Source organism: Berghia stephanieae, chromosome 1 (assembly GCF_034508935.2).
Source record: "Berghia stephanieae isolate SIO BIC M18660-M18661 chromosome 1, UCSD_Bste_1.3, whole genome shotgun sequence".
Lineage (NCBI taxonomy): Eukaryota > Metazoa > Mollusca > Gastropoda > Nudibranchia > Aeolidiidae > Berghia > Berghia stephanieae.
This window is the reverse complement of record NC_088360.1, coordinates 29,079,421-29,091,945: the sequence shown is the minus strand read 5'-3', so window position 1 is coordinate 29,091,945 and position 12,525 is coordinate 29,079,421. Positions and strand designations below refer to the sequence as shown.

The 12,525-nt window shown below is 40.1% G+C and overlaps 2 protein-coding genes across 2 annotated transcripts; both read left to right on the top strand.

The window, feature by feature from the left end:
- The first annotated feature begins 5,352 nt into the window (after nucleotides 1-5,352).
- On the top strand, nucleotides 5,353-6,021 carry LOC144965873 (uncharacterized). The gene has a single exon (XM_078901729.1). It carries the CDS (start codon nucleotides 5,353-5,355, stop codon nucleotides 6,019-6,021), a length of 669 nt encoding a protein of 222 aa, XP_078757855.1.
- Nucleotides 6,022-8,513: 2,492 nt separating this feature from the next.
- On the top strand, nucleotides 8,514-10,181 carry LOC144965813 (uncharacterized). Its single transcript, XM_078901604.1, has one exon. The coding sequence runs from the start codon at nucleotides 8,514-8,516 to the stop codon at nucleotides 10,179-10,181; it is 1,668 nt and encodes a 555-aa protein (XP_078757730.1).
- Nucleotides 10,182-12,525: the final 2,344 nt, after the last annotated feature.

Here is a 12,525-nt window from a genome sequence, read left to right as displayed (position 1 = left end):
TCAGATACAGATATCAATTGGACTCCAGATGATGATGAACTTGAAGCTGATGACAATGCACACTCATCCGATGAAAGCAGCGACGGGGAGGAATATCCCGAGATCCTGAACCAATCAGACCCAGAAATAGAAGTTGACGAAGAAGAGGAAGACAGTGATGAAACTCATTTGGGTAATTCTGTATCATTGCCAGCATCTAGCAATGTAGTTTTGAGCAAAAAGGGGGATATTATGTGGAGTAAAGTACCGGTGTCCCAGGTTGGGAGAACACCTACAAGAAATGTTTTTAGGCCTCCCAAGTCCAACGTAAGACATCCGGCAAAGATAGATTCAATTGTGTCAGCCTTTAAGATGATTTTCACTGCACAAATAATTAGTGATATTGTGAAGATGACAAACTTAGAAGGAACAAGAAATGAAGGTGTGCAGTGGAAGAATGTAGATGTTATAGAAATGACAGCATTGCTAGGCCTTTTTATTCATTTGGGTGCGAGAAAGCTTGGTCTTCTAGCAGTGGCAAAGATATGGAGAGGAGCTTCGGCAGACAATGTTGCAATATGCACAATGAGCATGAAACGATTTGTAAAACTCTGCATCAACTTGCGCTTTGATGATAAAAGGACACGTGCTATCAGGCGAGTTAGGGATATATTTTCACCAATTAGGGATCTCATGAACAAAATCAACAAGAATTTGCAACTTTCATACATTCCCTCAGAATGCATAACTATAGATGAACAGCTTGTTCCGTGGAGAGGACGGTGCCCATTCTTGCAATACTTACCGAGCAAGCCAGATAAGTATGGGATGAAACTCTTTCACATATGTGACAGCAAAACAGCTTACCCTCTCCAAATGATACCGTACCTGGGTAAACATGGAGAAAGGAAAACAAACCTTGGGAGGGAGACTGTAAAGGAACTGGTAGATCCTTACCATAAAACTGGCAGGAACGTTACATGTGACAATTTTTTTACTGATTTAGAATTAGCAGAGCACTTGTCTAGAAGAGGTTTGTCAATAGTGGGGACAGTCAGGAGAAATAAGTCATTTCTACCATCATCGTTTCAGACAGGAAAAGAACTTGAGAAATTTGACAGTGCCTTCCTATTCAAAGATGGTGCAAGCATTGTGGCACACAAATCTAACCACAAGAAACATGTTGTTGTACTGAGTACGATGCATCATTCTCCTGACATCGACCAAGGAACGAAAAAGAAGCCAGTGATGGTGAGATATTATAATAAAACCAAAGGAGGAGTCGACACATTTGACTACATGTGCCACAGTTTTTCTTGTAAAAGGAAGTCAAGAAGATGGCCCATGGTCCAGTTTTACAACTTGCTGGATACAGCGGCTGTGGCAGCCCATATTTTATACAAGACTGTTCATCCAGAAGACACCAAATCATACAAAGACAGGGGCCATTTCAACGAACTGTTAGCAAAGGAACTTCTTTTTGAACATTTGACAAGAAGAATGACAATGTCGAAAACAACAAGACGGGTGAAATTATCATATGAAATAATAAAGATGGAATGGAATCTCAATGATGAAAGAGAATCAGCAACAAGACCTGAGATTGAAGGACAGAGAAAGAGGAAAGCATCAAGCCAAGGAAGATGTGAAATGTGTCCGAGGAAGAAGGACAGAAAAATAAGGGAAACTTGTTCAAAATGTAAGGCATTTGCTTGCAAAGACCACAGTAAAAGCTACAAAGTGTGTGACCATTGTGCAGAATAGATTTGTACAGTGTAAGTATAGGTCGATAGCAAGATTGAGATGGTGAGGAAAATTTTAACAATAAGTATGAGTACATGTCATATGGTATTTGTGCTGACAGCGATTGATGACAAGAAATTGGACATACAATGATTGATGTTTTATTTTGATTTGTTTTACTGTATAGAATTGAGTGTACTGTAGGTACATGTTTGAACCTTTTTGTTTTTAGTTTGAAAGTTTTCAATGAAATTCAATAATTAAACCCACTAATTTGTTTGTTTTTCGATTTCCAAATAAAACGATTGATTGCCTATTGCTAGTCAAAAATATTGTCCTTCATTCTATTTCAAAATTTTGAAAACACAGTGGAACACTGACAAATGGTAATTTCCAAGATGATAAGTGAGTAGGTACAGCATGTTTGTATTGTTAGATATATGTATATATATATCTAACAATACAAACATGCTGTACCTACTCACTTATCATCTTGGAAATTACATATGGTGTGCATTAGCAGCATAAAAAATATATAATTGACAAACTCATATGACTAAATAAAATACAGAGCTTTTATATAGCACGATATCCACCGAGGTGCTCAAAGCGCTTTACAAGGGGTTACAGACCAACAGCAACACACAACATAAGACGAGACAAGCAGCCTGTTAGGCGCGATACAATTTTGGTGAGGACAAGGACTGGCCAGTGTACTTGGTTTTACACATGAGTGGGGTGTGGAAAATGTGTGTAAAGACCATTTCCCAAGGAGTCAACTTTGCACCGCCAGAGCGGGATTCGAACCCCTGACCTTCCGATCACGAGTCGTAGCGTCTACCACTACCACTAGACTACAAAGCCACACACTATACATGTGTATATATATATATATATATATATATATATATATATATATATATATATATATATATATATATATATGGATTCAAACTCACGCAGTATGAGAACATTACATACAATCTAACACAAATATATACAGGCAGTTTATCAAAAATGTGGGCCTTCTTTATTGAAAATCACATAAATTACAATTAGTAATGCATAACTTGTGACGATAAGAAGAAATCCATATTTTGCCATGGTCAGAGGCCTATATTTTGGTTATTCTGCCAATTAGGTGTGGGCAACCTTGAGTACATATCAAAAAGTATCTTATTTATAATAATCTACACCAGAAAATGGTAATTTATATGGCCAGTTGCTATTCTACTATAGACAAATACATGGGGTGCATATGCACCCCAAAGGATGAAATAGGAGGTTTCTGGTTATTTTCTCTTGTTTATTAGGGGGTGCAATTGCACCCCAAAAGCGTAAAATCTCAAATTCCATGGGAGGTCTTCTGGTGTGAGTAAACGATGCACGTGAGAGGTATAAAATTTGGGGAGGTGATTTAAGGGGTCAATTTAGGAAAAGTCACAAAATTTCAGGTTTATAGGTCAAAAATTGTAGATTTTAGAGCCAACAAACATAGCATTGGGGTGCGTTTGCACCCCAGAGGTGAAAATAGGGTTAATAAAGAAACGTGCAGCCAAGAGAGGCTGACTAACGGGAGCTGTGGATCGATTATCAGTTATAATTAACAAAAGTGATGTTTCTAGAGAGGAAATCGAGGTTGGACTGAACGATGTAAGTAAACATTTGGAACAGTTAAACGAAATTCAAGACAATTTAGAATTACTTTTAGAGGCGTCAGAATTGCCTACGGACATTGACGAAGCGGAAGAATACATCGTGCGTGCTAATGAAACAACCGCGCAAGCCAATCGCAAATGGAACCAGCTTTCTCAAATGCCGGTTCAGGGCCCCATACCTGCACAACTTACTACAGTCGGATCCCATTCCACCGCGTCACCCCAACTGCCGAAAATTGAGATACCTAGCGAAATTCAACGGAGATTTTTCCGAGTGGCCATCATTTGAAGACAAATTTTCAGCTCTTATTGATAAGACCAACTTACCAGACATTTCGAAATTTAGCTATTTGAAGAGTTTCTTGACTGGAGAGGCAAAAGTTGCCATTCAAGGACTTTCTTTAACATCAGAAAATTATTCAGTTGCTTTGGATATTTTGAAAGATCGATTTGGTCGAAAAGAAAGAATTATTTTTGGACACGTGCAAAATTTGTTAAATGTAGAGTTTCCAAACATGCGAAACACGAAAGCATTGTGGTCGGTGTTCAATCAACTACAAGTGAACATTAGAAGTCTGAAAAACTTGGATGTAGATGGCAGCAAATTTGGTTTGGTTCTAACTCCTATCATCGTGAGCCGGTTGCCGTCGGATATTCGACTCATGTGGGCCAGACAGAGCCTCAGGAAGGAAGCGGATCTTGACTTCTTAATGGATTTTTTGCAATGCGAGATTGAAAATCGGGAACGCTCTTACAGCTTCAATCCTGAACAACGTGAGCGGTGTGAACAACGACAACTAACGAATCGTCATCATGGATCCTCGTCAACGGTGTCTGCCTTTACGTCTACTATGAGTGATGACAGCGGGCGTTGTTTGTTTTGCTCTGGTAAACACCCAACGGAAAAGTGTCGGACAATTAATTCGATGAAACAAGAGGATGTTTTGATTAAGATTAAGGACAACAAGTTGTGTTTTGTTTGTTTTAGGAAAGGACATATTGCTAAAAAATGCTATTCTCATTGTAAATCATGTGGTCAAAAACACAATGCTTTCTTCTGTAAGAAAGAAGACACAAAAAAGATGGATGTTGATGTTAATTCCGAATCCACCAATGTTAGTTTTTGTAGAAGTAAACTTACAAACGAGAGCACTGTGTTACAAACCATGAAAGTGTCTGTAATGGAAATCAATTTACAGCTTTGCTGGACAGTGGAGATGACAGAAGCTTCATCTCCACTGGAGCTGTCAAATTGATCCATCCAACCTTGTACGGTCGTGAGAAATTGAATGTGTCTGCTTTTGAGGCTAAGAAGCCATCTGGTAATTCCACAAAGAATGTTTATGATGTTAGCTTTGACTTACCAGATAGAAGTAAGACTTCCATGTTTTTGTTTGAGGTGAACACAATCTGTGCCCCCATGTATAGGCCTGCTATACCTGTTAGTGTTATGTCAGAATTTACCGCATGCAACTTTTCTGAGAATTTGCAGAGTGATGGTGATGTCACTATTGACTTCTTGTTTGGACAAGATTATTATTGGAAGATAGTCAGAGCAGGAATCAGTGTAAATGGGTCCTCTGGATTGGTCGCTTAAAAGACCATTTTTGACACATGGGTTCTCTCAGGGACTTATGCGAGTTCAAACACTCAGACAAGGGATTCGAACCCCACGCAACTATTATGTTTAACAGATATCCCTCATTCAGACTTTAGAAAAATGTGGGATTTAAGTTACCTCGAATGTTGTCACGAGGCCAAACCAGAAATTAAGTCAAAAGTCATGACTGAATTTTCAGAGAGCATTAAGCACAATGGGCAAAGGTACGAAGTGGCCTTGCCCTGGGTCGAAACAAAGAAACAGTCTTTACAGACAAATGGAGAGCAAACCCGAATAAGGCTTTAAAGGTTAGACAAAAAGTTGTCTAAAGATCAAGTATTAAAAGAGGGGTACAATGAGGTATTCCATAAGATGGAGGCAGAGGGCATAATAGAAGAAATAAAAGACGAGGAAGAGGTGACAAATGTCAACATGAAGTTTTATCTTCCACACCGACCTGTGGTGAAGATGTCTAGTGTGTCTACCAAGATACGTCCCGTTTTTGATGCGTCTGCTTCCGGTCCGAATTCAGTCTCTCTAAATGACTGCATGCATACAGGCCCAAACCTGTTGCCGTTGTTAAGTAATGTACTCATGCGTTTCAGGAGGTACAAAATAGCGTTAAGTGCAGACGTTGAAAAGGCGTTTCTCCAGATCTTGAAGAAACCTGAAGATCGAGATGCCCATCGTTTCCTCTGGAAAGTTGGTGACAAAATTCACGTTATGTGCATAGTCCGCGTACCGTTCGGCAATAAGGCCAGCCCATTTTTGCTAAATGCAACGATCCGACATCATTTGTCCAAGTATCCAGAATCAAATACAAAACAAGAACTGTCAGATAACATGTATGTGGATGATTGGTTATCGGGTGGTGACACCACCGAAGAGGTTCTGAGTCTGAAATCAGAGGCCATGAAGATCATGTCTGAAGCTGGCATGAATTTGTGTAAATGGTCGTCTAATAGTTCCGACATTGCTGAAAATTGTGAAAGACAATTTAAGGATAAGACCATCGAGGTCGAGTCAGTTAAGGTCCTTTGAATGCATTGGAATCCAAGGGAAGATTCATTTACCTTTGATAGTGAGGTAGGGTCTAAGTTGCTTCGCTCTGTTATCAACTCACTGTATTTACCTGATAATGTCAAGTATTTCTGCTGGACAGACTCCTTGGTTACGTTGCAATGGATAAGAAGTGACCCGACTAGGTGGAAACCATTTGTTTGCAATCGGGTGGCTCAGATTCAGGAAGTCACGGAACCAGTGGCGTGGAACCATTGTCGTGGTCGGAAAATACCAAAAGAGCGGAGATAGTCATTTTGCCAGCATACCAAAAGAGCGGAGGGTTACTGTAAACTCTTTAAAAAAACCAGTGGGGTTTGAAAAGTTCGTAGCTGTTTCAGGATCATTGCTTAGTACTTACGATCTTTCTTAATTGTCGGGGAGTGTGCTTGAAAAATATGTAGTGATTTAGAAGCATGTGAGTTTATAAGTGTGTGAGTTTAGTGTGTTTCTCGTCCGTGTGCTTGAAAAACATGTACCGAGTAAGAAACGTGTGAGTTGATTTAGTGTGTGTTTTTATTTTGATAATTTCGGGATTCTTGTCCGTGCTTATTGTAGGCATAACATAGCCTATCATTGTTAGAGACACCGCGAGGTTATTTAGTGTGTGTGTGTGTAGTTTGATTTCCAAACTCTATATTATAAGATAATTTCGGGCTTCCATTCTTTCTTCAACTCATCTGTATGGACACGTTAAAAATATCAAAGACCCAAAAAGGAGCTGACTGCGTTGTCCTAAATAACTACACTTATCGGTTGGACTATGCTACAAGTCATGGGGACAAGTACTGGCGATGCACAGTTAAAGGCTGCAAATCAAGAGTAAAGACAGACGGACAAGTAACCACAACGCTGACAGCTGTAACAAATCACAATCATGACAGAGACTACAGAACTACAGAAAAGACGATACTTCGAGCTGCTGTAAAACGTCGGGCCGAAGCTGATGTGTCAGAAAGACCAGCAAAAATCATGAAATCAGAACTTCTCCAAATGGAAGAGGCGAACCTGGTTCATAAAGACATCATCAACGTAAGAAGATCTATCTACAGGCAGAGACGAAAACAATTGCCAAAACTGCCGAAAACACGAGAGGACGTCCACAGAATACTGAACAACGACTTTCATCCAACCACATCAAAAGGTGAAAAGTTTGTCCTGCATAATGATGATGGCACCGGAATAATCATTTTCTCAACAGACAGCAACTTGAAAGAGCTGTGTTCAGCACATGTGGAAGAGCTATTTGTTGACGGAACTTTCAAGTCTTGTCCTCCCCAGTTCAGTCAGATCTACTCCATCCACTGTCTGAGTAATGGCATCTACTGCCCACTTGTATTTTGCTTGCTACCATCAAAAACTCAAGAAACCTACAAAAACATGTGGAAAGCAATCCTATCCCTGTGCCGTGAGAGATCACTTTCTCTCCAGTGTAGACAGTTTTCCATGGACTTTGAGAAAGCAGCCATGACCGCGCTTAAAACGTTGATTCCAGACGTCATTGTAAAAGCGTGCAACTTCCATCTGGGACAGGCTCTTCACAGGAAAATCCAGCAGCTGGGACTCGGAAATGAGTTTCAAACAAAAAATGAGGTTGGCAAGTGGCTGACCTACACTTTTGGACTTTCGTCTTTGGATCCGTCGGAGGTTGAGGACAGTTTCGCCATGGACCTCATGAGTTGCCAACCAGACGACACCAAGTTGATCCACTACTCCGATTATCTGCTACAAACATACATACTACCTTCAAGTCCTTTTCCACCTCCACTGTGGGCCTCTGTTCCCAAAGGCCAGAAAAGAACGAACAACGCAGCAGAGTCTTTCCACTCGATGCTGAACAAGGAGTTCTATGCCCCCCACCCGAACGTGTTCTTGCTCACTGACGCCCTAATCAAATTCCAGGCCACGACATATATCAAGATGAGATCAAAAGCAGAATCGAAAAAACAGCCCAAAGACCAGAAAGTTGCACAGCTCGTTAGTGAGAAAAAAACAGGCCAAAGATCCAGATTTGAGTTTGTGAAGGCAATGAGTTTTATCAACAGACCCTTGTAAATAGTTTCCCTTGCAAGATTTTACCAATTTTTAACCTACACTCAGCTCAAATAAAAATCCTAATGCAGCCTCACAGCGGTAAAAGATATCGTTGTGTGTTGGTCCCAAGCCCATAAAATGCAGAGGGGGATTTTTCCACACACTAGGCAAACAAATAACAATAAATAAAAATAAGGTTTACAGTAATCTTGTACATTTCTTTGATATCGGGCGCCGCACCTGTGCCCACTCCCTCCGCTCTTTTGGTACGTGTTTTTCCGCTCTTATGGTATGCCTCTCCGCTCTTTTGGTAGACACCCGTCGTGGTAAAGAAAATCCCGCTGATTGTCTTACCAGGGGTTTAACTGCAAAGGAGTTGATGGCCAACCCATTGTGGTATAGAGGTCCTCCTTGGTTGAAGGAATTTACGGGCGATACGAATGTCTCAGAATGTGCCTAATGAAGAAGCGCTGGTAGAAGAAAAAGGGGCTTCTGAAGTCAATACTTGCCTTGTTGGTGTTGAATCAGTGTTAGACTCAAAACGGTGGGGAGAATACACTAAGGCTGTTAGAGTTATGGCATGGGTCTTGCGCTTTATGAACAATGCTACCAAAAGAAAAGTGAGTAAAGATAAGAATCTCTCTGTTGAAGAGTTAGATGCCGCCAATACTAAGCTCTTGTTGCACATCCAAGCCGTTCATTTCTCAGACGAAATCAATTGCCTATTGAAGAAGGAAAGGTTGAAGAAAGGCTCGGTGCTGTACAAAATGAATCCGTTTCTAGATGACTCAGGGCTTGTTAGAATGAAGTGTCGTTTGGAGTTTTCTGAGTTAAGCCATGATGAGAAGTATCCGATTATTCTGCCGAAATGCCATTTGACTTTGTTGCTTGTCCGCCGAGAACACGTTAGTTTGAAACATGCAGGTGTGTCACAAATGATGGAATCTCTTCGTAACAGATATTGGATCATAGGTTTGAGGTCTCAAGCTAAAAGGGTTAAACGTTTTTGTGTGCGGTGTCAACGCTTTGATTCTGTAGAATGCAGTCAGGCCATGGCTCCACTTCCTGCCGAACGCTTGAAACGATCAGATGTTTTCAGCATTTGTGGTTTGGATTTCGCTGGTCCACTTTACGCGTCAGATGCAGTTGGAAAGAAGTTCTATATTTTGCTCTTCACTTGTTGTGTGGTTAGTGCTGTCCATCTCGAACTATGTGAAAGCTTATCCTTGGGGGATTTCATGTTGGCCTATAAGAGGTTTGTTGCAAGGCGCGGTCAACCAACAAAGATTTTGTCAGACAACGCAAAGACATTCCAAGCAGCTCAGAGACTTATTGCTGATAGTTCAACCGGTGACACCGTGAAGTGGTCATTTAATGCTCCCAGAGCTCCGTGGAGGGGTGGAATTTGGGAAAGGCTCGTTAGATCTGTAAAACAGTCACTGAAGAAAACTCTTGGGAATAGGGTGTTGAAAAGAAGTGAACTTGAAACGGCACTGGTCGAGGTTGAGTCCGTGATTAATAGTCGTCCGCTTACGTATGTTTCTGATGACCCGCAGTGTCAAGAGGTGCTTACTCCGTCACATTTTCTGTTGGGTCGGTCTGATGGTCATAAACCCGTTGTCGGTGGTAAGGCACGTTCGCTTTCCAACATTTCATTGCGAGATGGTCATTTACAAATCAGCAGGCAATTAGACAAGTTTTGGGAGTTCTGGTATAAGGAATATATCCGTAATCTTCCACTTGTTAAATCTTCACCCAAAAGTTCATCAATAAGAGAAAATTCATTGGTCTTAACCAGAGAAGATAACTGTCCTAGGTTGCATTGGCCTATGGCGCGTGTAATTCGCTTGTTGCCCGGGCGCGATGGTTTGGTAAGAACCATAGAGTTGAAAACTGTTAAGGGAATTCTTGTAAGACCAATACAAAGAGTACATGTTTATGAATTGGATGATTATAATGAAAGTGATTACGTCTTAGAAGAGAGTAATCAAGCTAAATCAGATGAAGATCAATCTGTCAATGAAGGTTTACCAACATTTAGTAATAGGAGACTAGGTGTCACTAAGAGAGATCGTATTGTAAAACCACCGAATCGTTTAGATCTATAATCCTGTTAGTGGTCGAGGCATTGCTGCATGATTTTTGGCTTCTCCCGTGAGCGTGCAGTAATGCGTCGCCTACTGTATATGAAACAGGAATAACATGCTTTGTTTGAAACATTGATGATTTAATGCTATCATTTATGTTGTTTTCATGATATCGACATTATGTATTGTTTGAATTAATGTAACGAAAACCTATTATCAATGTATTTCGTTTTTTAAGTGAACTCAGATAAGTGCTCAGATAAAAGTGCAGGCAGATACAACAGATGCAATTGAAATCAAGAAAGGAGTGCGCCAGGGATGTGTTATGTCTCCTTGCTTGTTTAATTTATACACAGAGTCTATTTTTCGGCAAGTAGAAACAGCACAAGGGTTGAAGGTTGGTGGCCACAACATCAACAATCTACGTTACGCTGACGATACTGTCCTGTTGGCGGAAAGTAAGGAAGACCTACAGAAACTACTTTCAAAAGTGAACGAAGAGAGTAAAGAAAAGGGGCTGTTCATGAATGCGAAGAAGACAAAAACAATGGTGATAACAAAAAAGAAAGAGCCCATAGAAATAGATATAGAAATAGAAGAGTGTCCAGTGGAACAAGTAAAGGAGTTCACGTACTTGGGGCAGTTGGTAACATCCGATGCAAAGTCTGACAAAGAGATCAGGAGACGAATAATGCTGGCCAAAAATGCGTTCATGAAACTAAAGCCAATCCTCAACAACACAAATATCTCCATCAGAACACGAATGAGATGCACCAAATGCTATGTGTGGTCCATTTTCTTTTATGGTTGTGAAACGTGGACACTAACCGCACAGACAGAACAACGTATTGAAGCTTTTGAGATGTGGACGTACAGGAGAATACTGAAAATACCTTGGACAGCAAGAAAAACAAACATCGAAGTCCTCGACCTAATGGGCCAAAAACAAAAAGAACTTCTTTTGACTGTGAAGCACAAAAAGCTGTCATATTTTGGACATATGCGAAGACATGATAGTCTCGAAAAAAGGATAATGGAGGGAAGAATTGAAGGAAAGAGAGGCAGAGGAAGACAAAGGAAATCCTGGACAGATGGCATCAAGGAAGCTACAGGACGGCGCATGGCAGACTGTAACGAGGCTGCAATGGACCGTGAAGGATGGAAGGCCATGACATCCGACCTCTGGAAAGAGATGGAACCCGGGTAAGGTAAGTAAGTGAACTTGTTTAATCGGAGTTTACTGTACTTGAACTTTTCCACCTTTTTACTTATACTCGTTCAGGGCACATTGAAATTAATGTCCATGGTTTACTTTTTACCCCTCACTTTTGTTTGCCTCTTCACCCTCTTCCATGATTTACCCATTGTGTTAAGATAAGAGAAGGGAGGGGATGGGCTAGTTTTTGTTTGGAGGCGCCGTTCATACGGCGTGTGAGTGAGAGGGGTGTAAATGATACTGTCAAAGTCCAAGTCACGTTAGGTGTCCGTTGAAAAAAAAAAAAGGATACCTTTGCTTTGCCTTTCTTTACCTGTTCTTATATTATTACTCGAGACCTGTGGGGTGGGTACCGATGTTATCATACCACACGTCTAGATTCCTTTTTTTTTTTACATTGCACTTGAATATTTTTCCTTCTCCTTTTTTTTTTTATTTGCCGTTGGTGGAGATAACCAGTAGGTTAATGCAAACTGGTGTTAAGCAGTTAGGCTTTGTACTTGAAGTGTCTTTATTTTAAAGATTTCCCTTTTTTTATTATCTCTTTCCTATCTTTATTTGTATTAATGTAAACGTCCATTGACTTTGAATGAAAACAATAACATGCTAATGATTGTTATCATGGTGTTATGTTAAATCTTGAATGTGAATCTTGATTTTCACACTTTTTTGTTTTTAAATTCTATTTTTAGATATTTTTTTGGATACTTTTCCTTTAACTTTACTTTTGTTTGTTTTTGTTTGTTTGTTGCTTTAGGTCTCTTCCAACACAATTGAGGTTATATGAGAGACCGCTGAAACAAAAAAACAAGCAATCTAACAAAAATAGTACAAATGTCAATCAAAATCATAACCTAAAGATATCAAGCTAAATTATAAATAACCAAGAACAAACAGGCAGAGGATTTACAGGAAAAAAAATATCCCCTGTCAAAAATACAATCACAAACCAAAGAAGCAGGATAGGCTAGTAAAGAGAAGAAGAAACGACATCACTATCGGATCGTACACCCATGCGAACATCATAGGTATATGATTCAAGGGTGATGCTCCCATCCAACCACCCGCTAACTTTAACTTTACTTTCATCTGTTTGATTGAAGTTTAATGTAATTAAGTACTTCAAGGTGGAGAGTTAATGTTGAGAAA

Bases quoted from the DNA above. Each gene is read 5' to 3' on its own strand.
- LOC144965813 (XM_078901604.1), top strand. From the start codon at position 8,514: ATGTCTCAGAATGTGCCTAATGAAGAAGCGCTGGTAGAAGAAAAAGGG.
- LOC144965873 (XM_078901729.1), top strand. From the start codon at position 5,353: ATGGAGGCAGAGGGCATAATAGAAGAAATAAAAGACGAGGAAGAGGTG.